At 33.0% G+C, this 22,429-nt stretch overlaps 2 protein-coding genes across 4 annotated transcripts; both read left to right on the top strand.

The window, feature by feature from the left end:
* Positions 1 to 7,336: 7,336 nt before the first annotated feature.
* Positions 7,337 to 14,500, top strand: LOC130657598 (uncharacterized). The gene is made up of 9 exons (XM_057460586.1): positions 7,337 to 7,561; positions 9,122 to 9,230; positions 9,779 to 9,914; positions 10,304 to 10,460; positions 10,591 to 10,740; positions 10,869 to 11,000; positions 11,137 to 11,223; positions 12,152 to 12,294; positions 13,382 to 14,500. The coding sequence occupies exons 1-9, from the start codon at positions 7,408 to 7,410 to the stop codon at positions 13,610 to 13,612; spliced, it is 1,299 nt and encodes a 432-aa protein (XP_057316569.1). The 5' UTR covers positions 7,337 to 7,407; the 3' UTR covers positions 13,613 to 14,500.
* A 2,918-nt stretch (positions 14,501 to 17,418) lies between these two features.
* On the top strand, positions 17,419 to 21,762 carry LOC130657597 (acidic leucine-rich nuclear phosphoprotein 32 family member B-like). Of its 3 annotated transcripts, none has more exons than XM_057460585.1 (10): positions 17,419 to 17,772; positions 18,283 to 18,457; positions 18,548 to 18,691; positions 18,850 to 18,969; positions 19,041 to 19,162; positions 19,839 to 19,873; positions 20,361 to 20,414; positions 20,556 to 20,729; positions 20,977 to 21,080; positions 21,155 to 21,762. In XM_057460585.1, exons 2-10 carry the CDS (start codon positions 18,410 to 18,412, stop codon positions 21,341 to 21,343), a joined length of 990 nt encoding a protein of 329 aa, XP_057316568.1. In that variant the 5' UTR covers positions 17,419 to 17,772; positions 18,283 to 18,409; the 3' UTR covers positions 21,344 to 21,762. The 3 variants fall into 3 exon arrangements, with proteins under 3 accessions (XP_057316568.1, XP_057316566.1, XP_057316567.1); XM_057460583.1 differs by having other exon boundaries at positions 17,420 to 17,772; positions 20,544 to 20,729; XM_057460584.1 differs by lacking the exon at positions 17,419 to 17,772 and adding an exon at positions 18,081 to 18,155 and having other exon boundaries at positions 20,544 to 20,729.
* Positions 21,763 to 22,429: the final 667 nt, after the last annotated feature.

Here is a 22,429-nt window from a genome sequence, read left to right as displayed (position 1 = left end):
ATCAGGGCAACGTAATCAGGACAGGGCGGCTTAGTACTCAAAAAAATATTATTTGGCACTTATAAAAGGAACATAATCAGGGCAGGCCAGTTTATATACGACAGTCTAATATCATTTCTCATTTATTATAGAACGCACATAATCGGGGCGGGCCGACTTATGTATGACAGTCAAATATTATTCGAGACTTATAGAACAAATATAATATATAACCGCTTTTATATCATTTGTCATCACTTCTGACAAGCAAATAGCCCTGCTAGCAAAGTTGTTGTTGTTCTCAAATGAAACGAAATTTCGTGGCAAATACTAAATTTTGTAATTCGCAAGTTTAATAATTTTTCACCAAACTCAACTCCCGCAAAAAGAATAATTTAGGTGCCGTGAAATTTAATTACTTCGAAGTATATTATGTTGAAATGTATTTACTACAAGAGTAGTTTATATTAAGAATTACATCGATACTTTTTTCTTTCGCCATGTCTAGATTTTAGGGGTGTTCTATCTTCCAAAAAATGCTTAAGTCTCAAAAGTTCGAAGAAAATGACAATCGCAGCCTGATGCGGTCAGCCATTATATCAGCGTTCATAATCCGGTCACCACGACATAACCAGTGAAAAAAAACATAATCGGACCATGCGTACATAATCCGGCTGTCCGGGTTGTAAACAGGCCGTTTTCGCAATCTGGGCAGAACAATACCAAGCACGCTTTTCTTTATTATGGACGGATGCACATGGTTTAAATATTATTTTCTGTGTTGCTTGTTATTCAAATTTGAAGGAAATACTACAATATATAACGTTAAAAAAAGATTGTGCTAAACTTCAGTTCTTTTTTTTAAAGGGTGCGTCCATATTCTATTTTGCTACGCAAGTGGGTAGCTAGCTAGAAAGTAGGTGTTTTACATCTCTGCGTTGTGTATTTTTCCTGACGATATTATTCAGATTTCTTTTCACAGATGAGCAAAGCCAGATAGCTGGCCAGGTAGGTTAAGATGATAACGTGTGGATTCAACGTTTTGCACGGAAAAAAAAACTGCTTATCTAAAAAAGTGTTTATTTACTAGCTAGCTAGCTAGCTAGTTACCTACGTGTCTGGCATTGCATTTTTTTATATGCTGTTCTGACCCGTATTGACCTCTTTCCCCGTATTGACTGAATTTTGGACCCAACCTGTTTTGACAGGAGTTGACACGTATTGAAGGAGTTAGCAAAGTAATATTTTTCTGCAGATGCAGAAAAAGCACATTAAAAAAACAACTTCAAAATGCAAATAAACTACATTCCTCTGTATTTTTCAACTTGCAGATATAATATAATAAAATTTCAGCATAAATAAAGACTCAAGTTGACCAAACACCCTCTAGCCACTAATGGGGCAACACTTATATTGCTGACCCAAGTTTACCAAACACCCTCTAGTCACTATGGGACAATATTTATTGTTGACCCAAGTTGACCAAAGACTGTCTAGAAACTTTGGTCAACAACAAAAGTTGCCCCATAGTGACTAGAAAGGATTTGGTCAACTTGAGTCAACAAAAAAAGTTGCCCCATAGTGACTAGAAAGAATATGGTCAACTTAGGTCAGCAATAAAGGTTGCCCTATAGAAAATAGCAAGCAGAAACATGGTAAGATTTTTAATAGCAAAAGTTCGTTGCTCCGTCTTTTAACATATAAAATTATATACACTTAAAAATATGTATACATTGCCCTTGGTATTCTTAAATAAACACTGGTCTGATAAAAACTAAATAGAAGATCCAGACAGGTTTTGCACCTGTATATTGGTGTTTTTAAATTAACAGAATACCAACTAAAAGCTGGATCATAAACACTTTATAAAGTTCTAAACTCTTCAAGAAAACAAAACACCAACGCTGAATAGTATTTCAGCCTTATGTATTAAAACAAAGCATGTGAAAACTCCTGTGCATGCAAACATGCCCATTAAGATAATAGCTGAGGCATTAATTGCTCTGCTAGTTCTGAAACGAGTTTGTCTGGCTGAGTCACTACAATTTCTTTCTTATTATTTATACTAGAACATAAGTAAAAGATGAATGGTGTTCGATAACTCATGACAGTAAAGTTCTTTCTATGTGTACATCAAAAATAATTTTTATTGTGTACAAACCAGATGGGCGCTAAAGTATTTTTATATGAATATACTGGTCAAACTTAAAAAATATAAGGCTCAAAATATTTGGGATTATGTCTTAATTCTGATTATACCCAGGGCAGATTGTTTTGGGCTAGAAATGATTTAAAAAAGCTCAAACTATAGCTTTAATAAGCAAAAATCTATTCTCCTGGTCAGCAAATATGACGTGATATTTTTCATGTCTGTATTTTTCAGAGTAGCCATTATGCATTGACAGAAAACACGCTGTTCACGCAGTCACCTTTTTATAAATAGGGGCTGAATTTTTCTTAGAATCTTTGTTTTTTAACTTCAAACCCCTGTCATATTGTGTAGTTTTAGGTGCGTTTTTGCTAATGTGGTCTTACTTTAATTCAGATACTTGTAGTTCTTGTTTAATCAAAGCTTCTTCTATGAGAGTTTGGCCGTGAAAGGTCCATGCTTTCCCTTAACTGAAAGTTGTACCATGTGACATTCTGACTGGAAGAATTCAAGATTCATTTTATAACCCTTGTTGTCAATCTAGCCACGCTCAATAAGTTTAAAACCTCACTGACTATTGTTTAAAGAAATCAATGGGAAATGGCATTTGTAGAAAGTTGTAGCTCACTAGCATCTTTTTTACATGCCAGACACATATTAGAAGAGCCCTTAGTTAAAATATAAACAAAGAAATCTGTCTGTAGCAAGCTTAAGTACTCTAGTAAAATAGTCACTAGCTAGCTAGAGACAGACAAAAATACAACGTTAGCCAATTAGGTAGATGGAACAATCAATCGCTGCTGAAAAAACTGCCTTAAAAATACTGTACAAATAACAAGACAACACAAGATAATGGATACAGCACCGCTCGAATGTAACTTTACATGTACGCAACAGTTATCACCTTTGCATGAGCTTTCGGTAGCGTCAGAACTTTTGTTGTTATTGTTAACCTATTGTTAAATACATGAGCTGTTTTTGCATGTTAAAAACGATAGAGTTCATGTCTTGTTCGCGAAATTTAATTAGCTCATGTGAACTGCGTGTGTCCCATTGTTGTATTTAATTGCTATAGTCGTCAAGAGATCAACGAAAGAAAATAAAATTTAACAAAGATTTAAGTTTCGTTAGATTGCATTTTAAAATTTTGAACGAAAAACGGCTAACTAAAAGCTTCGTAGATCGTGTTTTAAAAGTTTAAGAATGAAAAACGGCGATAAAAATGCTTCGTTAGATCGCATTTTAAAAGTTTAAGAATATAAAACGGCGATAGAAAAGCTGTATTTTTCAACTTGCAGATATAATATAATAAAATTTCAGCATAAATAAAGACTCAAGTTGACCAAACACCCTCTAGCCACTAATGGGGCAACACTTATATTGCTGACCCAAGTTTACCAAACACCCTCTAGTCACTATGGGACAATATTTATTGTTGACCCAAGTTGACCAAAGACTGTCTAGAAACTTTGGTCAACAACAAAAGTTGCCCCATAGTGACTAGAAAGGATTTGGTCAACTTGAGTCAACAAAAAAAGTTGCCCCATAGTGACTAGAAAGAATATGGTCAACTTAGGTCAGCAATAAAGGTTGCCCTATAGAAAATAGCAAGCAGAAACATGGTAAGATTTTTAATAGCAAAAGTTCGTTGCTCCGTCTTTTAACATATAAAATTATATACACTTAAAAATATGTATACATTGCCCTTGGTATTCTTAAATAAACACTGGTCTGATAAAAACTAAATAGAAGATCCAGACAGGTTTTGCACCTGTATATTGGTGTTTTTAAATTAACAGAATACCAACTAAAAGCTGGATCATAAACACTTTATAAAGTTCTAAACTCTTCAAGAAAACAAAACACCAACGCTGAATAGTATTTCAGCCTTATGTATTAAAACAAAGCATGTGAAAACTCCTGTGCATGCAAACATGCCCATTAAGATAATAGCTGAGGCATTAATTGCTCTGCTAGTTCTGAAACGAGTTTGTCTGGCTGAGTCACTACAATTTCTTTCTTATTATTTATACTAGAACATAAGTAAAAGATGAATGGTGTTCGATAACTCATGACAGTAAAGTTCTTTCTATGTGTACATCAAAAATAATTTTTATTGTGTACAAACCAGATGGGCGCTAAAGTATTTTTATATGAATATACTGGTCAAACTTAAAAAATATAAGGCTCAAAATATTTGGGATTATGTCTTAATTCTGATTATACCCAGGGCAGATTGTTTTGGGCTAGAAATGATTTAAAAAAGCTCAAACTATAGCTTTAATAAGCAAAAATCTATTCTCCTGGTCAGCAAATATGACGTGATATTTTTCATGTCTGTATTTTTCAGAGTAGCCATTATGCATTGACAGAAAACACGCTGTTCACGCAGTCACCTTTTTATAAATAGGGGCTGAATTTTTCTTAGAATCTTTGTTTTTTAACTTCAAACCCCTGTCATATTGTGTAGTTTTAGGTGCGTTTTTGCTAATGTGGTCTTACTTTAATTCAGATACTTGTAGTTCTTGTTTAATCAAAGCTTCTTCTATGAGAGTTTGGCCGTGAAAGGTCCATGCTTTCCCTTAACTGAAAGTTGTACCATGTGACATTCTGACTGGAAGAATTCAAGATTCATTTTATAACCCTTGTTGTCAATCTAGCCACGCTCAATAAGTTTAAAACCTCACTGACTATTGTTTAAAGAAATCAATGGGAAATGGCATTTGTAGAAAGTTGTAGCTCACTAGCATCTTTTTTACATGCCAGACACATATTAGAAGAGCCCTTAGTTAAAATATAAACAAAGAAATCTGTCTGTAGCAAGCTTAAGTACTCTAGTAAAATAGTCACTAGCTAGCTAGAGACAGACAAAAATACAACGTTAGCCAATTAGGTAGATGGAACAATCAATCGCTGCTGAAAAAACTGCCTTAAAAATACTGTACAAATAACAAGACAACACAAGATAATGGATACAGCACCGCTCGAATGTAACTTTACATGTACGCAACAGTTATCACCTTTGCATGAGCTTTCGGTAGCGTCAGAACTTTTGTTGTTATTGTTAACCTATTGTTAAATACATGAGCTGTTTTTGCATGTTAAAAACGATAGAGTTCATGTCTTGTTCGCGAAATTTAATTAGCTCATGTGAACTGCGTGTGTCCCATTGTTGTATTTAATTGCTATAGTCGTCAAGAGATCAACGAAAGAAAATAAAATTTAACAAAGATTTAAGTTTCGTTAGATTGCATTTTAAAATTTTGAACGAAAAACGGCTAACTAAAAGCTTCGTAGATCGTGTTTTAAAAGTTTAAGAATGAAAAACGGCGATAAAAATGCTTCGTTAGATCGCATTTTAAAAGTTTAAGAATATAAAACGGCGATAGAAAAGCTTCGTTAGATTGTGTTTTAATAATTTAAGAACGAAAAACGGAGATAGAAATGCTTTTTAGATCGCATTTTACACTTTTAAACAATAACATGCATGTTACGTGTTACAACAAAAGTATTCATCAAATCTTATTGTTCTGACTCGCGCACAACAATAACAATAAAAAGCAATTAAGTTTGTGTATAAACAAAAGATATGTGAATGTTCTTTATGTAGACATAAGATCGTTGGATGAGGTCGTAAAACTTGCGTACATGTAAAGTTACATTCAAGCGGTACTGTACTACCCGCATCGTAGCAGCATGGCTAGCGATAAGTGCTTTCACAGAAAGCAGGACGAAAAGAAGTGCTTGACCTGACCCGCGGTGGTAGAAGCCGACCCGATTTGACCATTCTCAATTATTCAAAACCTCAGTCAATTTGGGGCAACGGATAACACGGGTCGGATCATGTGTCAATAGGTAGAAGATTTTCACAACTACGGACACCGGCCCAACTTTGGAAGCAGGACTGACCCGTCTTTAGACAGGACAGCCCGTCAACAGATGGGTCGGTGCTTTTTCATTTGGGATAGGCCATTTATTGATGGGCCTAGCCCAACTTTGGACAAATGTATGCAAATTCTTCTTAAGTTGGTCCAGACTCAGCTATTGACAAAGGACTCTCACTTTTAAAAACAGTGTCATTGGATGGGACCCACTCAACTGTACACAAAGGAATCTTACAATTTTAGGAAAAGTGTCATAAGACGAGACCTAACTATTGACAAACGATTTCTATGTTTTTAAAAGACTGTCTCATAAGATGGGACAGGCCCAACTATTGACAAAGGACACTTGTGCTTTTAAAAATCTTGCCAAAAAAGGGACAGGCCTAACTATTGACACTTTTTGGAAACAGCCACAACATAGGTCAGTCTATAGTCTCACAGACTGAAGTTAAACCTTGTAACATGGGCAACACACATAGTTATAAATTTTGAAAAATTGAAGACGGGCATGGCTCAACTGTGGACAAATGAAGTGTCTATAGGAGAGGACTAAAGAGAACAAAAAATGTATGGAGAAGAATAAATCATGAATTCTCTAAATATATATATAATCTATTACAAATATAGCTAAAGTAATGAGCAACACAAAGACCATGTCATAAATTCTGCTTTTCTTAAAAACTGATCAAGGCTTGATACCCACATAACGCTGTCAATTGGGAGCTTTAAAGACGCCGCTCTAAACTGTGAGACTGATCACATAAAATATAAATTAACACATAATATTTCTTTAAATCATAGTCATATTTTAATCGTGGCTACCCCACCCAAAACGATTCTGCCTCTCAAGTTACGTAATAGGTCTAGTTGCAATAATTTCATTAAAGATTATCTTGATAAGTAAACATAAATAGCTTAAACAATAGCTTAGCTAGCTATACCTGTATATATAACAAGATATTACACTTAAATAAATGTTAGATCTTGATATCTGAGTGATAATTATTTAGCTAGTCATTATTTTGCACACAACAATCAAGGTAAAAACATCTCCAATCATGCAACAAGGAAGTCTCTAACTGTTTTAAAAAATGCATTCGCTGATCTAGTCTTGCACCAACAACTAAGAGTTGCCAAGTGTTGTTTTTGCTGCCCGCAACAATCTTGAAATGCATAACTGGATTTAATCTCAGTTAGTCATATACAACAATACAACAGAAAAAGTTGCAGCAATCCCTATACATTAGCCTATATTTGCCATTAACATTATATGATTTTATTTCAGGTTTTAAAACTGTATGTTAAAATATACTAGATTACTTTTTTTAAAAGAATTGTATGAAAAAATGTTTTTTTTAATAATTTTTTTGCTATTGTAATAGACATTACCTCAAAATGACCACAAATGAAGGAGACTCAAGTTTTGTGGATTTAAATCTGTTTTCAAATGATAGCAATGCTGCAGATGTAACAGAACCATTAATGAGCGAGCTGTTTGAAGATTGTGAAGAAGTTATCAATGACAGTGAATTTCTAGAAAATAAATCAGGTAAAGATATATCTATATTATAATACCTGTATACGTCTGTCTGTCTGTCTGTCTGTCTGTCTGTCACGCAAAATGGTAGTTTAGCTCGTAAGTAGTGAGACGCACGCAATGCGGTATAAAAAGGACGGGTGAACCCGTGGATTTTTCCACGGGCTAATGACTAGTATGTAAAATTGCATAAAATGTTTATCAAGCAGAGCTTCAAATATTTAGCAATTTTTTTTACTGCAACCTTGTTGTGGGACAGTTTTAAAACAAATTACTGTATAGCTTTAGTAGTCTAGTCAATTAAGTAAGGCAAGAAGAATTTCAATTGGGAAATAGCTGTTGTTAACAGCTACTGAAAATGCTTAATTTTTTTGAAAATTTAACCTTTTTTTTTACCAGAAGAGTTGTAAAAAGTGAAAATATTATTTACATATTTTTACCACACTAGACTTTCTTTTTATTGATTGTGTCATTGCTTTTTGGATGATTTTTGATTCAGCAACAATTATGAGCTTACACATTAAACAAAGCAAATCATCAAAATAATATTTAATAAAAATAACTTGCTCAGACAAGTAAATAAAAATCCAACATGCGCAAAGAGAATGTGGATAAGTTATGGCATGCTTGCAGTTGCATGGCGCTATTTGACTTCCTGTTAAGGCCCCTGTTTGACTTGCACTAAAAGTGCTAAAAAATGAATTGGTAAAAAAATATTTGATTTACCTTGAAAAGTGTGTTTTTGACTTCTTTAAAAAAAGTTTTGCTTGGATACCATTTTGGGTTACAGACACAAAGTAGGGTATTTAGTATAGCTATCATTACATGCCACAAAAGTTTATTGTTGAGCAAATGTTGTGAAAACAACTTTGAAGTAGTCATGGCTGGCAAAGAGACTAGCTTTCAAAGTGGCAAAGTGGCAGTGGCATGTGTTTTTTGGTCATTTCTCAACAGATTATTTTTTTAACTATCGAGAAAGGAAACAGGGAAATACAAAAAAAATTTTTTATTAACACATTTTTAAATAAAAAAGAAAATATTAAAAAGAAAGACATTTAAAAACAAAATAAAGAATAAAATGTATTATATTTGCAAATTATAAACTATTTGTTTTATAAACCTAGTACACTAGTAATAGATCAAGGTAAAAAAGATTTATTTTAATTTTTTAATTTGTCTAGAACAGTTTTACCTCCACGTTTTTAGATTTTCTCTGCAATAACATCTTGATAAAGTTTAACTTATTTAAACTTTTAAAACTTCTCTTAAAATAATTATTTTTATATTAAAATACCAAGCATATAGACGGTAAAAAAATGAAAAGATTAAAATCTCTATGTACAACTAAAGTCTCTATGTACAACTAAATTCTTACAATAGAATCAACCAACTTTTGAACCTTTAACCATCCAAAATTATTTCACTTGGGAGTACTTAAAAGCACAAAACAAAAGCCTCGAAAATTTTTCTTTTGCAGAAGTGAGAGGGCGCAGAAGACAAAATATTTAATTATTTTTATATTTAGATATTTATACTAGTTTATATATTATAATTATGCATTGTTTGTTATAGTTTGTAACTGTTCATCTAGCATTTATCACAACTTTCCCATAACACTTGAGCATCTGGAAAATCTGCAACATATTTATAAAGGACAAAGAAACAAGAATAGAAAAGCCAGGTAAATTAAATACATGGGTAATATAATATGTTGAATTTAAAACTATCAGTCTCATACATATCAAATATGTATTATTAAAAAGATTCTAGGCAATCTATAAGCACTATTTCTTGTTTTTCGACCGAACTCGCAATATTAAAGATTTTAATTCAGTGGATGTGACCACAAAGAGTCAAATAACCAAGGAACAAATATGTTAAAAATGGCAGCGTGTTTGCGGTGGTCATAACATGGTTTATAAACGAAACATATTTGTCAAAAAAAGAGCATAGAAGGGCATATACTTTATCATAAGCTGTAGAAAAAACGAAAATATTATTCGTAGGTTGGTTGCACAAAAGAAAAAACAGTAAAATATTCAAACGACTAACAACGAAGACATTATGTTCTGAATATGAATAAAGTTTTTTAAAAAGTTATGTTTATAATTAGTTTCAAGTTTTTTGTACTCAATGTAATCAGTAAGTTTACTATGAGACTATGATGGTTAGACTATGCTAGAAAATCATTTTCTGGTATTCTTAAGATTTTTTTATTAATTTTTTTAGATTGTTTTATCGGAAACAAGATGAACTTATTGAAACATTTAAAGATGTTAATCAGTTTTCGGATTCATTTGAATATGAGCAAAGTGTAGATTCCAATGTGCTTTATGCTGCAAAGCTTTCATTTGCATGTAATCTGGTAAGACATTTTTTTCTTAGTTGGAAGATTTTTTCTGTTATATTCGTATTTAAACGTGCAATTTTTCAGTAATGTGATCCTAAGTTATAGTTAAAATACCTTTTTGGTAATGTCATTAAATTGACAAACTCATATATTGACAATGTTGCTTTCAAGCAAATTATCAAAAAATTAAACCTTTTACAGGGAAGAAAGGGCACTCATCATCCTTCTGTTCTTGCCTTGATTATGTGGGTAGAGGTGATGTCTGACGTGGTTAATCTGTTCTATGGCCTCTTAAAAAAAAATTTAGAAAGTGGTAAAGCAAAATTTATACAGTATTAGGTCATCAATCTTAAAATATCTAATATGCTGTTTTCACATGTTAGTCTAGACGAAATTCTTTTTAGGTTTTATTTATAGCGAAAGTTGTTGCAACAGTAATGTCTGGATCCATGTCCATATTATCTAGCGTGGTGGATAGTGCTGTTGATCTTGTTTCAGGTGTCATTGTTTGGTGTACAAATCGTGCAATCCGACTAACAAATATATACAATTATCCTCTTGGTAAGTTTTTTGTTCACTACATTTTGGAGGGCCTCAATTACTAATGCATTTGTATTTTTTCTATATATTTGTATTGTAGCGGGTTGAGTTTCATTGTTTTTTATTGCTTTTCACCTTACTTTACCTTAAGGTAGAAATAGATTGGAACCAGTCGCAATCTTACTGCTGTCATCGATCATGGGAAGTGCGTCTGTATTGGTAGTACGTGAATCGACTGAAAAAATTATATCTGGAAATATATCTATTGACTTATCAGTAGTATCCATCAGTATTGTTGTATGTAAGTAAGGTTTGCTATTGCACTGTTTTTATGTAAACATTGAAACTGTGTTGATACACAAGATTGCAAAAAATATCTTAATAAACAAGAATTAAAACACCACTTAAATGCTTTCTTTTTTTTTGAAGTTACCGTTGTTGTGAAATTTGGTTTATATCTCTACTGTCGTTCTTTGAAGTCTCCCTCCACGCAAGTGTTGGCACTTGACCATCGGAATGATGTTCTGTCGAATTCGTTGGCATTGGTGTTCAGTGCAATTGGTAAGTTGTTTGCTGTAATACTTAACCTGTATTTTTTAAGTTCCTGCAGACTCATTGGTACCAAATAAATTTACACGTTGATTTTTGGATAAAAAAAAGAGGCATTAACAATCTATTTTTTCTTTTATGATTTCAGGTTCTTATGAATGGCAGTATACAGATCCAATTGGAGCAATACTTATAAGTATTTACATCTTCGTAAATTGGTGGCGTGAAGGAGCAAGTTAGTAACGTCGAACCGTATTTTTAACTGTACCATTGTATACCACTTTGCCCGTCCTGGATGAGTTAAAAAAAAAAGGATTTGCTGTTTTAACATTTTCTTCATAGACTGGTTCACAAAGAAGGCATTTCGTTTCTCATATCCTGAATTGTAAACTGCTAATTCAAACCCCTGCAAGATATTTTCATAAACAGTTTGATAAGATTAATAGTTTCAAAAAAAATCATAAATCATACTAATCTAATAATTACATTACAGCCTTAAATTCTCGAAATTTAATTTGTTAGGAATAAATTTCGCGAAATTTATAAATTTTGCGGGAATTTAATTTCTTAGCTTAGTCATGTTTTAAATTCCAGGCGTGCTCTGTCTGTATTCTCTGGAACTGTTAAAATGTCATGACAAAGTCAAGAATATCAGCATTTTATTTGATATGTTAGGAAAATTTCAGGAATTCTAGGTTTGAATGACCAATCAGGACTGTTGAATGGATCATGGATTGAATTTTGGGTCTCTTAAGATTGGAAATTAATTTTTTAGTCAGTGTGTATAATTGAAGAAATTTTTCCTAAAAATAGCTGGTAAAAATGAGAGAAATTTAATAAATTTCAGTCAAAAATGTCAGGAGAATAAAGAGTTTATACTTAGTGGGCATTGCAGTATGTTTGTCACATTTTAGATGGACGGAAAAAACCTGGAAAATGTTGTAAAAGAAGAAACCCAGTTGTATTTTTTTGAAATGTTTGTAGTAAATTTCTTACTTTCATGTGCTTTTTCTGGTGTTTTTTTTTTTTTTTGCACTGTGCATGCCTATGTTTTTTAAAAAAAACATTTGTATTTTGGATCAGTCCGTAGAAAAATAATGTATTTTCTTGAGGCCAAAACTCAGGAAACACCGTCTAAACCTAGGGTGTAATTTCTATTATAGAACAAATACGAAGCTTGGTAGGGCACACAGCACCGTCGTGGTTTCTGCAAATCATCACTTGGATTTGTCTTCAACATTCGCCTCATATAATAGCAGTTGATACAGTGAAAGCTGCTAGTATCGGAGTCAACTATCTTGTGGAGGTAACTAAAACGTTTTAAAAATTTCGCTAACTTTGCATGGGTAGAAAGGACAGGGTAGCCATTGATCTGAAAAAGTTTGAAAAAGATTGCGTCACAAGGTCATGGAAATTTCGGATAATTTTGTTGTGTAAACTCCTCATGAATAAGAAGTTCTTTTTCCATTACAAAGGAAAAAATTAGTAAGGAAGAAAATTTGAAAGATTTTTTGGAGCAAACTTTTGAGAATGGAAACCAGTCATTTTGTTTGTAATAAACCTTCCCGATGAGCGAAAAGAGTGGCAATTTGGAAAAAACAATCAGCAAAGAAAAATAGGGAATGGATTAAAAGTCATTTGGAAAACGATTTTTTTTTTACTTTGAAAATACTGTTGATACTAGTAACTCATTTACAAATCATCTGAAGAGATGAAATGATAAAAGGCACTTAGAAATATTTTTTCTCCAGTTCTACTTTCGCGAAAATTGCTATCTCCTATTCGAAAAAGTAAACTACAATCAAGTTCATAAATTCTGAAAATGGCAGTTTTTTTTGGCCATTTTTTGAAATGACAAAACAGTATCGCCTTGCAAATGTTCTGTACCCGAAAAGTATACGACAATTCTCCTTTGGCAGAGGTTTCGGATGGGTAAGATGCGATAAAAATGCGTTAGCAACAATTTCTGCGATGTCTGCGTTGTGGAACAATTCACGCGCGACGAGCCGCAAAGCCTTGGAAATCTAGAAAATAAGCAATGTGGTGTCAGCAAGAATTATCACAAGATTATTATTTATTTAAAGTATTGGGTCTAACCAAATAACCTAAGATCCAGAGCCCTAAGTCTGTTGTAAACATTTACAAGCGAACCTACAAGTTTAAAGTGCGTCAGTATAATATTCAAATGCTGCAAATCATTGCTTGTAGGTATGTTTTTTGAAATTAAGCATTTATTCCAAAATTTTTTCAAGATGATTGTAGTGATTAAAAGTATTGTCTGTTTCATCAGAATGAGTGCAACTGATCAGGCGATATTTTGCTTGATTTTGTTACGCAGTTTGAGAGGCGGATTATCTCCCACTTCTTCCATTATGCGTTGCATCTTTATTTAGGTGCATATCGTTTTACCGCGTCATATGTCGCTCGATAAAGCGCACGATATTGGCGAATCACTGCAATTAAAAATTGAAAACGTCGATCGTGTCGAGAGAGCTTTTGTTCATCTTGATTATGAATGTCTCCATGATCCTGCGAAAGAACACAAACCTATTCATATCTTCAGATCACAAAGTTCGAAAGACAATGACGCAACTAAGACTCAACCTATTGAAGTTAAGACGTAATATGTTGTTTTTGTGGATTGAGTTAGAAGGAAAAAGAGAAAACATTCGTTTCACTCGCTATGGTGGTAACGCACAGACAAGCAATCCTAATCGCTTAGGTCACGTGATCTGTTGTTGTTTTTGTCAGCCTTTTAAATAGAAGACATCCTCCTCATTAAAGTTGGAATTGATAAAATATTTTAGATCTTATTGTATAAATTTCCTGTTCTTTAGCGTTTTCTTAAGTGGTCTGGAGAAGCGGGAAAAGACAAGAAATTCTTAAAAAATTCTTTCGTTGTCGAGAAATATTGAAGGATTAGGTTTTGCATTGCTGATTATTATGCCGCTTAAATACGATAAGTAAGTAAAGAATATTTTAACTAGAAACGGATTTCAGGAGATTTAATTTTGCTGAGTATAAAAGGCTGTTGAAGAAAATTAAAAGCTGTTAAGAAGAGATTAAAATTTTTAGACTTCGTTAGCCTTCGTTCAGAATAAATAACTTTTTTAAACTAGCAGTTTCTTTAAAAGAAGCTGTTGAAGAAAACTGAACGCTGTAAGTTTATGGTAAATGACTTTTTTAAACTGGCATCATCATTTGGTATATTCTTAAAGATGGTGACTTGAAACCATTTTATTGATATGCATTGTTCTCTTTGTCATTAAAATTTCATGCCTCTTTACATGCCGACGTCTTCGTTGCGATTTAGAATACATTGGACTCTCTCAGTTTCTCCAACTTAAAATTTTCCTTGCCCCTTGTAAGTTTAAGATAGAGAAAGTCCGCCGTAATGCGAAAGCTTTTTTGCACTTTCAGATTTGTCAGTTAAATTATTTAGAAGCAATAATATATTAAATAGAAAGATATGTTTGTATATACATATATAATATAGCGTAAGTTGTAACACACACTCTGTTGTTGGTCCTGTTATTATTATACTTATCACGACATTTGTTCGATCATGTATCAAGTAAAAATGCGAATTGTCGGCATTTTAAAGGACACTACTGCTCAAGCCAACCCGTTGTAGCGGTTTGAGAGAGCTAATTTTATATTCCGATTGGTTAATTTCTTTAGCCTTAACGAGTCAGCCTATTTAGCGTGGCCGCACTTCCTAACAGCTCCTAAATAACCTGAAAATTTGGACTTAAAATATCGATAAAGTTTGAGATTATGGTGACATCTATAATTTTTTCAAATAGTGATAAAAATTTAAGCATACTTTTATCTTAAACCAGGACTGATGGATTATGTTTATGTATTTACTGTATTTCGAAAATAAACAACCTCTCTGACATTGAAAAAAGGAAAGGCTTGATTATGAGTAACTCCATTGTGCTTGGTAAAAGTAAAGACACTTTAAAAAGAAAAAGTTTACCTGAGGAGGCAACAGAGAAAGAGGGAGAGACTACCACAGTTCGCCAAAAAGTCCATCACTGAAAAGATGCTAGACTTGTTGTCTAAATGTTCAGATGCGATCACATCCAAAGCAGCTTCTCCTTCAGAACCACTGGCTTAAAAGATTTTAAACTTCGCAAAGTATGTAGACAACAATTATCAAATTTTAATAAACGCAGCAGACGAATATCGGGAAAACGTATATCTGATGTTTTAATTCGAAGCCGAAATGTAATTAGATTTAACACAGGCGGGAGAGCAAAGAAACACTTTTGGATACAATTGTCAATCTTTGCAACGACCCTTGTCTTCGCTGCTCACCAAACCCAGCCCTGCGCCTTTTTCGCTCCCAATTTCCACCAACGTACAGTAGATCAAGTTGCTTTTAATAACAACCCCCATGGTCAAGGTTAAGCGTCCTTTAATCATACCCAACCCGAACAAGGAGGACAAACTTATATGAAAATGATAAACAATAGTTAGCTGTATTTATGTTTTTTTCTTGTAATTTATATTTTCTTTATAAAGACCAAGTAACAAAAAAATGAAGTATATAAGTCATGCATATCCTTTCCCTATTTTTTAATTAGCAATACTGCCACTCAACTGCCCCATCATTTACAAAAAAGTCCATAAAGGTTTCCCTACTGATGCTTTGGCGTGTAAAGAAGCACTGTGTCGATGTCGAGGAACTTCTACAGAATAGAGCGATTTAGTAGGTGTTTTTCACGCCATATTCCCTCTGCAATTTCTCCATCTTCCATAAATGGTATCAACAAATAAATATGGACGATATACATTGGCTTTTAATCAACATGTTGTTGGAGGGTAAGTGCGGTAAGAATGCAATCTTCCACGTATTCCGGCTCAAGATTGATAATACTAAAAAAAATTCTCCATCTGTTAGCCCGAAAAAAATTTCTGAAATTCTACGAGCCCTACAATGTCTGTAATTATAAATTTTCCTTTCTTCGTTCAAATCTGGTTGAAGAAAAGGCTTCATCATAAATTCTTTTAGAGCGAAAGGCATCATCCCCAGAAAAACATATGGCACATTTGCGTCATTCGTAAACTTTCTGTCAGCTGGAAGCCCAACTGTTCCGTTTAAAATACCTTGAAGCAAAGCGTTTTGTTACAAATGCCTGAATCATTGACTCTTTCGTTCGAACTTAATCAGCGTACAAACATTCGTAGTTTGACACAGCAATAGCCATCAAAATTATAGAGTGCGTATGTTTGCAATTATAGTAGAAGGATCCTTCATTTTTATTGGCTTTTAAATCCTTACGTGGCTTACCATCGATCGCATCAAGAGCGTGTGGATAATTCTAACGATCTTCGAATCTTTTCGAAACATTGAAACATCAGATACCATATTAGTACGAGTATAATTTTTAAGTTTCCTCATAGCAGAAAAAGAGTGCTCACATTCACATGTGGTGACAGGAATAGTGGCTAAAATTCTTAGGGCCACATGCAAATTAACAAAGATATTTAGATTGATAACCTTCAACGTTTGAACAATAGTTTGTGGTCTATTTCCTTTAAAATCAATCCAATACTTCTCCCAAATTTCTAATTCGGCATTAAGCCCAAGTGTATTTGGAAGGTCATCTTCGTAAAAAGACACAAAAAGACACAAAAACAGTTTGTTTTACTTCCAGAAATAAAGAAACGATTTTTGGCCATTAAGGTATTTAGAAAAAACGGTTGAAAACGATTTTTCATTTCATCATTTGAATGGTCTAAAAGGGAATAAGTAACTGATCTTTATAGTAATCAGAAGTTGATAAAGAAGGATGATTATCTATTGTGGTTTGCATTCCAACAGTCCTCTTCTTCTCCTCCACAATTCCTACTTTTTCACAAAGAGAAAGAGCCTCCTTATACCACCTATCGTGAAAATGTTCCACGTTTTATTTCTATTTCTATTTTTAATTCTGGTTTGATTCAAATTTTCATCCAACATTTATCCAACATTCAAATCAAAATGCTGAATGAAATGCTGGATGCATTCGCCCCGGCCTTAAAAAATAATTCTTCGCAAGTGTTTTCGAATTGTCTATTCGTGAAAAAGTTCTTTGCCTCAACATGACTGATTCTCGAAAATTAAACTTTGCGAAAATAAGTCTTTGTGAAAATTAATCAACTGTGTGTATTTATTTAATTTAAATTTTGTAGTTTAAAATGGGCCGTAACGCTGAAACCCCGGATAATGAATTTTTCACACAAGTGGCAAAAATGTAAAACTTAGCTTTATATTTTTTTTGTTGGTCAAACCAGACTTAAAATCCGAAGAAGGCTGATTTATCCAGGCGCTTTTCGAACTCCGGAAGAGCAAATTATTTCACATCATGGAAACGAGGCCAGGTGAATGGAACTATTGGCGGAGATGAAGCATTTAAATATTCGCCATATTGGATTTGAGCGAAGTAGGAACGGTAGTTGTAGACTATGATTTTCAATTTAACCGTTGTGCTGAAATCCTTCTTATAAAGCACCAAGACTTAGCTTCCCTTTCGAAATTAACTTTAGTTACTGATCTTCTGTAATTTTGGTTTAATATCCGTTGTAATCATTACGTTATGGTTGTTTTAAGCTATAATACTCGTCGTGAATGTGTGAATGTAACAGCCAGCAGGCGAACAATATGTAGAAAGGCGCTGCAAGTCGTGATACTTATGTAGAACTTTTACCTTACTTGCTATAATGCAATTCAGAGAACTGTATCCAAAGAAATAAGAAGATGTGTACAGAAAAATTTGGAAAGACAGCGACTTAGGTATTATATAATTTTCTTGTTGAGTATATTTCGGTATCCATTTTTTATGTTGTTTTGACATAAATTAACATAATTTTGCGTATTTTAATTATTCGTAAATTTTTATTATTTTTATGTTCAATATTTTAAACATGCGTATAAATTTCATTTGAGGCCGCGTTAAGTACACTATATTGTCACGTGAACATTTCCCTTCTGCCGTTTAGGTGATATATCGGTCATGTGTATCATTAGCATAAATTAAATTTTTGAAATTAATTAATTCCTAAATTTGCTTTCTTCTCATGCCCGCGTATTTATTTACCAAGTTGGCCCATCGTTTGAAAGGAAAACCTGAAATTTAAGTAGCGGTACATGGAACAAGATTTACCAAATTACAATAGGTTCTTATTATCTTTTTAAAATATTTTTTTAAATTGTGTATTTTTAGACGTTAAAGGTTTTTGCTATTTTTACTAGTTGTTTAGAAATGTTGGGTGTCTTTAAGAAATAAATCATTATTTTTTTTAGTTTTCTGAGCCGTTTTGAAAGATTGCCTGCTACCGTAGTTATTCATCTTGCGATTTTACATCGTGGAATCTGATTAGGTTGTTGTGTTGTGGTACATTTTAGGGACGTACCTTAGTAACTCCTTAATATGGAAAAAAGAATTGAATTAGAGAGAAGAAGTAGTGATAAAGACAAGGTATCCATTTTTTATCACATTTTTTTAACAATGTTCTTTTTCTGCACAATATAGCTGACAATATACTGATTTAATTTTGTTTTATTTCAGATAAAGGAGCTCAATCTAGACAACTGTCGTTCAACAACTATTGTTGGTCTTACTGATGAATACTGTAACTTAAATACTCTTTCACTAATAAATGTTGGACTAACTTCCTTAAAAGGATTACCAGCTTTACCAAAATTAAGAAAGGTAGCTAACTTAGCTAATATACAAAGTTTTGAGTTCTTGTATTTGCTATAGGTATTTGTTGCCTGTGCTAAATGACATGTTGAGATTATGTGTGGATCATATATGATATTTTGTAGTGATAATGAGTTCTTAATGTTTGTGCATAATTTTTTACATAGCTCGAACTTAGTGACAATAGAATTTCATCCGGATTGGACTATCTATTAAAGACACCAAATTTAACTCATTTGAGTCTCAGCGGCAATAAGATAAAAGATTTAGAAAGTTTGAAGCCATTAGTAAGTATTCATCTGTTTTTTTAAATACAATTCATATTATATGTTATAATTTTTTCTAATAAATATTTTAGGCTAAACTGGCTAGTTTAAAGAGTCTTGACTTATTTAATTGTGAAGTTACAACGGAAAAAGACTACAGAATGAAAGTATTTGAATTGGTACAACAAATTACATTCTTAGATGGTACTGACAGGTAAGGTATATATAAATGCTGATACATTTGCATCTGCATTGAATTTTATCAACAGACTTCTAATTAGGGCGGTGTCACTTTTGAGCTCAATATAACCAATGTGCTAACTTTTTCAGGCTTGGCCTAAAATAATAGGTTGAATTATAGGTTTAAATATTTCATCCTATCTTCAAGAAATTTGCTTCGAAAAAAAGATTATGTTAGATCAAATTTTCTACCAAGTTATTCTTACTACCCTTTGGTTTAAAGATATTGTTCTGTCAGCCCTTCAGCCCATAAGTCTCTGGAAACATATAAATTTTTTTGTGAAATACCCTGTATTAAAATTTATGCTTGATGCTTTATTTTCCATGCTAATAATAATACATACAGTGGTGAGTTCACAGTAATTCGTCATAGTCATTCTAATATGGAGACTACAAAACTATTTGTAAAAGAATGCAGTTGACACTACCAGGAAAAATAAAACTGCACATAACAAATAACGTTTGAAATCTGATTGGTTGATAAATTCCTATTTGCTGTGGTAGTTAAAGTTATTCCAACTACTGCAACGAATGCTTGCGAATGTGAGAAAATTACGTAGTATGCTAAAACAATATTGCTATTATTTTTGAGCAAAAGGTATGTTTCTATGAAAGTAAAAATAGACTGCATAGTTATTTTATTATTACAGGGAAGACAAAGAAATAGATGAATCAGAAGATGAAGGTAAAGAAATAAAATATTTTTGTACATATTATTTATGTCATTGACATGTAAAATAGTAATCATATTTTTAATATATTTCAGCTATTTATAAGTTAGTAAACCTGCACATTAGCTAACGTGCAGGTTTACTTTTATGCTATATATACATATGCAACAATGCTCTTATAATATTACAGCTATATATTTATTACTTTCTTTTCCAAGCAAAAAAAGAAGTTAATTCTAATTATGCAATATGCTTGAAACTCCCAGGTAGTTGCAAAAACTGGAATGGAACACCCATGGAAAAAGAATTTTTGAAATCTATTTTTAATGCAAACTCCTTTGTTGTTTTTTTTTCTTCTTATTGAAATTTCTGAACTCCTGGAGGAAGGCCAAAAAAGTTCTAAAATACTCTTAGAAAAGTCCTAGAATTTACTTTTTAAAAATAAGTATAGTTATGTGGTTTTTTTAATATTTTTCCATATAATTAATTTTCTAAAAATAGGTGATGAAGATGAGGAAGAAGAGGAAGAAGAAGATGGTCTGGAAGATGATGAAGGTTAGTCACAAATTTATCCAATGAAGGTTAATTTAAATAACACATTAACCCTAAGCTAACCCCTTTCAAATGAGTGCAGCTTAATTCTGAATTTACTAATTGCTTATGTTGTGATTTTTCTTTGTGAAGATGGGTTAGAAGATGGGGTTGAGGATGGCATAGATGGGACTGAGGAGGATGATGATGATGATGAAGATGAGGAGGAGGGTGTTGACGAGGAAGAAGAAGAAGATACAAATGACGGAGTTGTTGAAATTGATAATGAAGATGACGAGGATGAAGAAGATGATGAAATCACTGAAATAAAAAATATTGGTTAGTTGTATTTCCTTCTTGATGTAGCCTGTGTACTGCATAAATCTGGGTAAACGTCATATCTAACAGAAGTATACAGAATTTTGGATTGTTCCTTAATGTGGTATAATAAGGATCATTACAAAGCCTGTCTTGTTATTACTTTTTTGCAAAAAAAAACACCTTGTAACAAGTAAATAGTTGGTTTTAATTAAGCAAAATTTTTACAACAAATTTTTGAGTATAGTTGAGTTTGGAAATTTTTTAGCCAGTGAAAGTTTGGATGATGATGATGACGACGACGAAGACGAGGAGGAAGACGATGAAGATGACGGTCCTGGGATTGATTACTTGACGAAAGAAAATATGAGTGTAAGTGAAAAATGTTAACCTTTTACTTGTGTTTATTTTAGTACATTTTGCCTAAAACTTTTAACGATATGTAGGACGACGATGAAGATGATGAATTTTCACCAGCTGAAGGTGTAGAAGATGAAGATGATGAATTCGATGATGAAGAAGAAGAGGAAGGTGCAGCTACTGAAGAAAATCGTGGTCAGAAAAGGAAACTCGAGGCTGAAGACCAACGTGGTGAAAAAAGAAAGCGAGATGCAAACGATGAAGATGGGGAATAACCTTTATGAATCCTTAACCTATCTTGAAGGAAGTACTATACAAAAACTCAAGTTCAGAATTCCAAACGTCTGGCTAAAAAGCATTAGAAAATCAATAGCGTTAATATCAACAAAAACGAAAATATTAAGTACAAAAAAGCTGTGCAAAAACGTATTTGGGAGTATATCATTTTTTAGTTTTTTGTTTATATAATGTTAATGATTTTCTCTTGTAAAAGACATTAAGTTAGCATCCGTGAAGATGTGTCGTTGGCGTGTTGCTGAATAAGCTAAGGCATAAACAATCGTCGTACTGATGAAAAGCCACCACTACCTTGTAAATATTACCCGTCCCACTGTAATTAAAAATGGTGGTTTATGATGAACAGTTCTATGTTGTAAAATGAGAGTAATGGCAGAATATACTGTTTAATGTTTAATTTGTTTTATGTGGATCTTCTAGGTAGAAAACAACATGCAATTTGCATCCAAATCTTAGCATCCATTTCATTAAAGCCGTACGTTTCCAACGTGTTAAAAGTGTCCTTTCAGTTTCTTTCTGACTAGTACATTAAGGGAAGAAACTTGTAGTACCAAAGTCACCGCTGTTACAGGAATTTTACATTCCATTCATAACTTTTTCATGAATGAAGCTATTGAAGATGTACAAAATCTTAACCATCTCCTTTTACTTAAACATTTCACGAAACCTATCCAGCTCTTATGGAAGGAACGCTCATTGTCAGCAGCTCGTGATCTGTCTGTAAGTCTCTTTCGTATAAGTATACTTTGCGTTAAAAAAGATTTCACGGAATAAGGTTTCGATTGACCAAAATTGATGATGAATTACTAGCTAAGTATTTTACCAAGAAACTTCTTACTGTTTACCTACGGTTTACTCTTAATTACTCCATAGAGATATCGCTATGATTTACTCGAACTTTTTACCCGATTCCTTAACGGATATCTCGGTAAGTCGAGCAACTTTGTCAGACTCGTGGAATTTTCTCGTTACATCGTAATTTTCTAGCACTCTCGGAAAATATTTCCTTATTTCGCTCAGAATGCTCCCCCGAGTCATTGATCACTACATTGGTGCACATTGCA

This window comes from Hydractinia symbiolongicarpus, chromosome 9 (assembly GCF_029227915.1).
Source record: "Hydractinia symbiolongicarpus strain clone_291-10 chromosome 9, HSymV2.1, whole genome shotgun sequence".
Taxonomy (NCBI): domain Eukaryota; kingdom Metazoa; phylum Cnidaria; class Hydrozoa; order Anthoathecata; family Hydractiniidae; genus Hydractinia; species Hydractinia symbiolongicarpus.
Note: the sequence above shows the minus strand (reverse complement) of the source record. Positions and strands in the feature narration are given on the sequence as shown.

Excerpts from the sequence above, each read along its gene's own strand:
- LOC130657598 (XM_057460586.1), top strand. The coding sequence starts at position 7,408 with ATGACCACAAATGAAGGAGACTCAAGTTTTGTGGATTTAAATCTGTTT. Across the intron at positions 10,741-10,868 it reads ATCCATCAGTATTGTTGTAT|TTACCGTTGTTGTGAAATTT; the intron begins GTAAGTAAGGTT and ends TTTTTTTTGAAG. Across the intron at positions 11,001-11,136 it reads ATTGGTGTTCAGTGCAATTG|GTTCTTATGAATGGCAGTAT; the intron begins GTAAGTTGTTTG and ends TTATGATTTCAG.
- LOC130657597 (XM_057460583.1), top strand. The coding sequence starts at position 18,410 with ATGGAAAAAAGAATTGAATTAGAGAGAAGAAGTAGTGATAAAGACAAG. Across the intron at positions 18,692-18,849 it reads CTTTACCAAAATTAAGAAAG|CTCGAACTTAGTGACAATAG; the intron begins GTAGCTAACTTA and ends TTTTTTACATAG. Across the intron at positions 19,874-20,360 it reads AGATGAATCAGAAGATGAAG|GTGATGAAGATGAGGAAGAA; the intron begins GTAAAGAAATAA and ends TTCTAAAAATAG.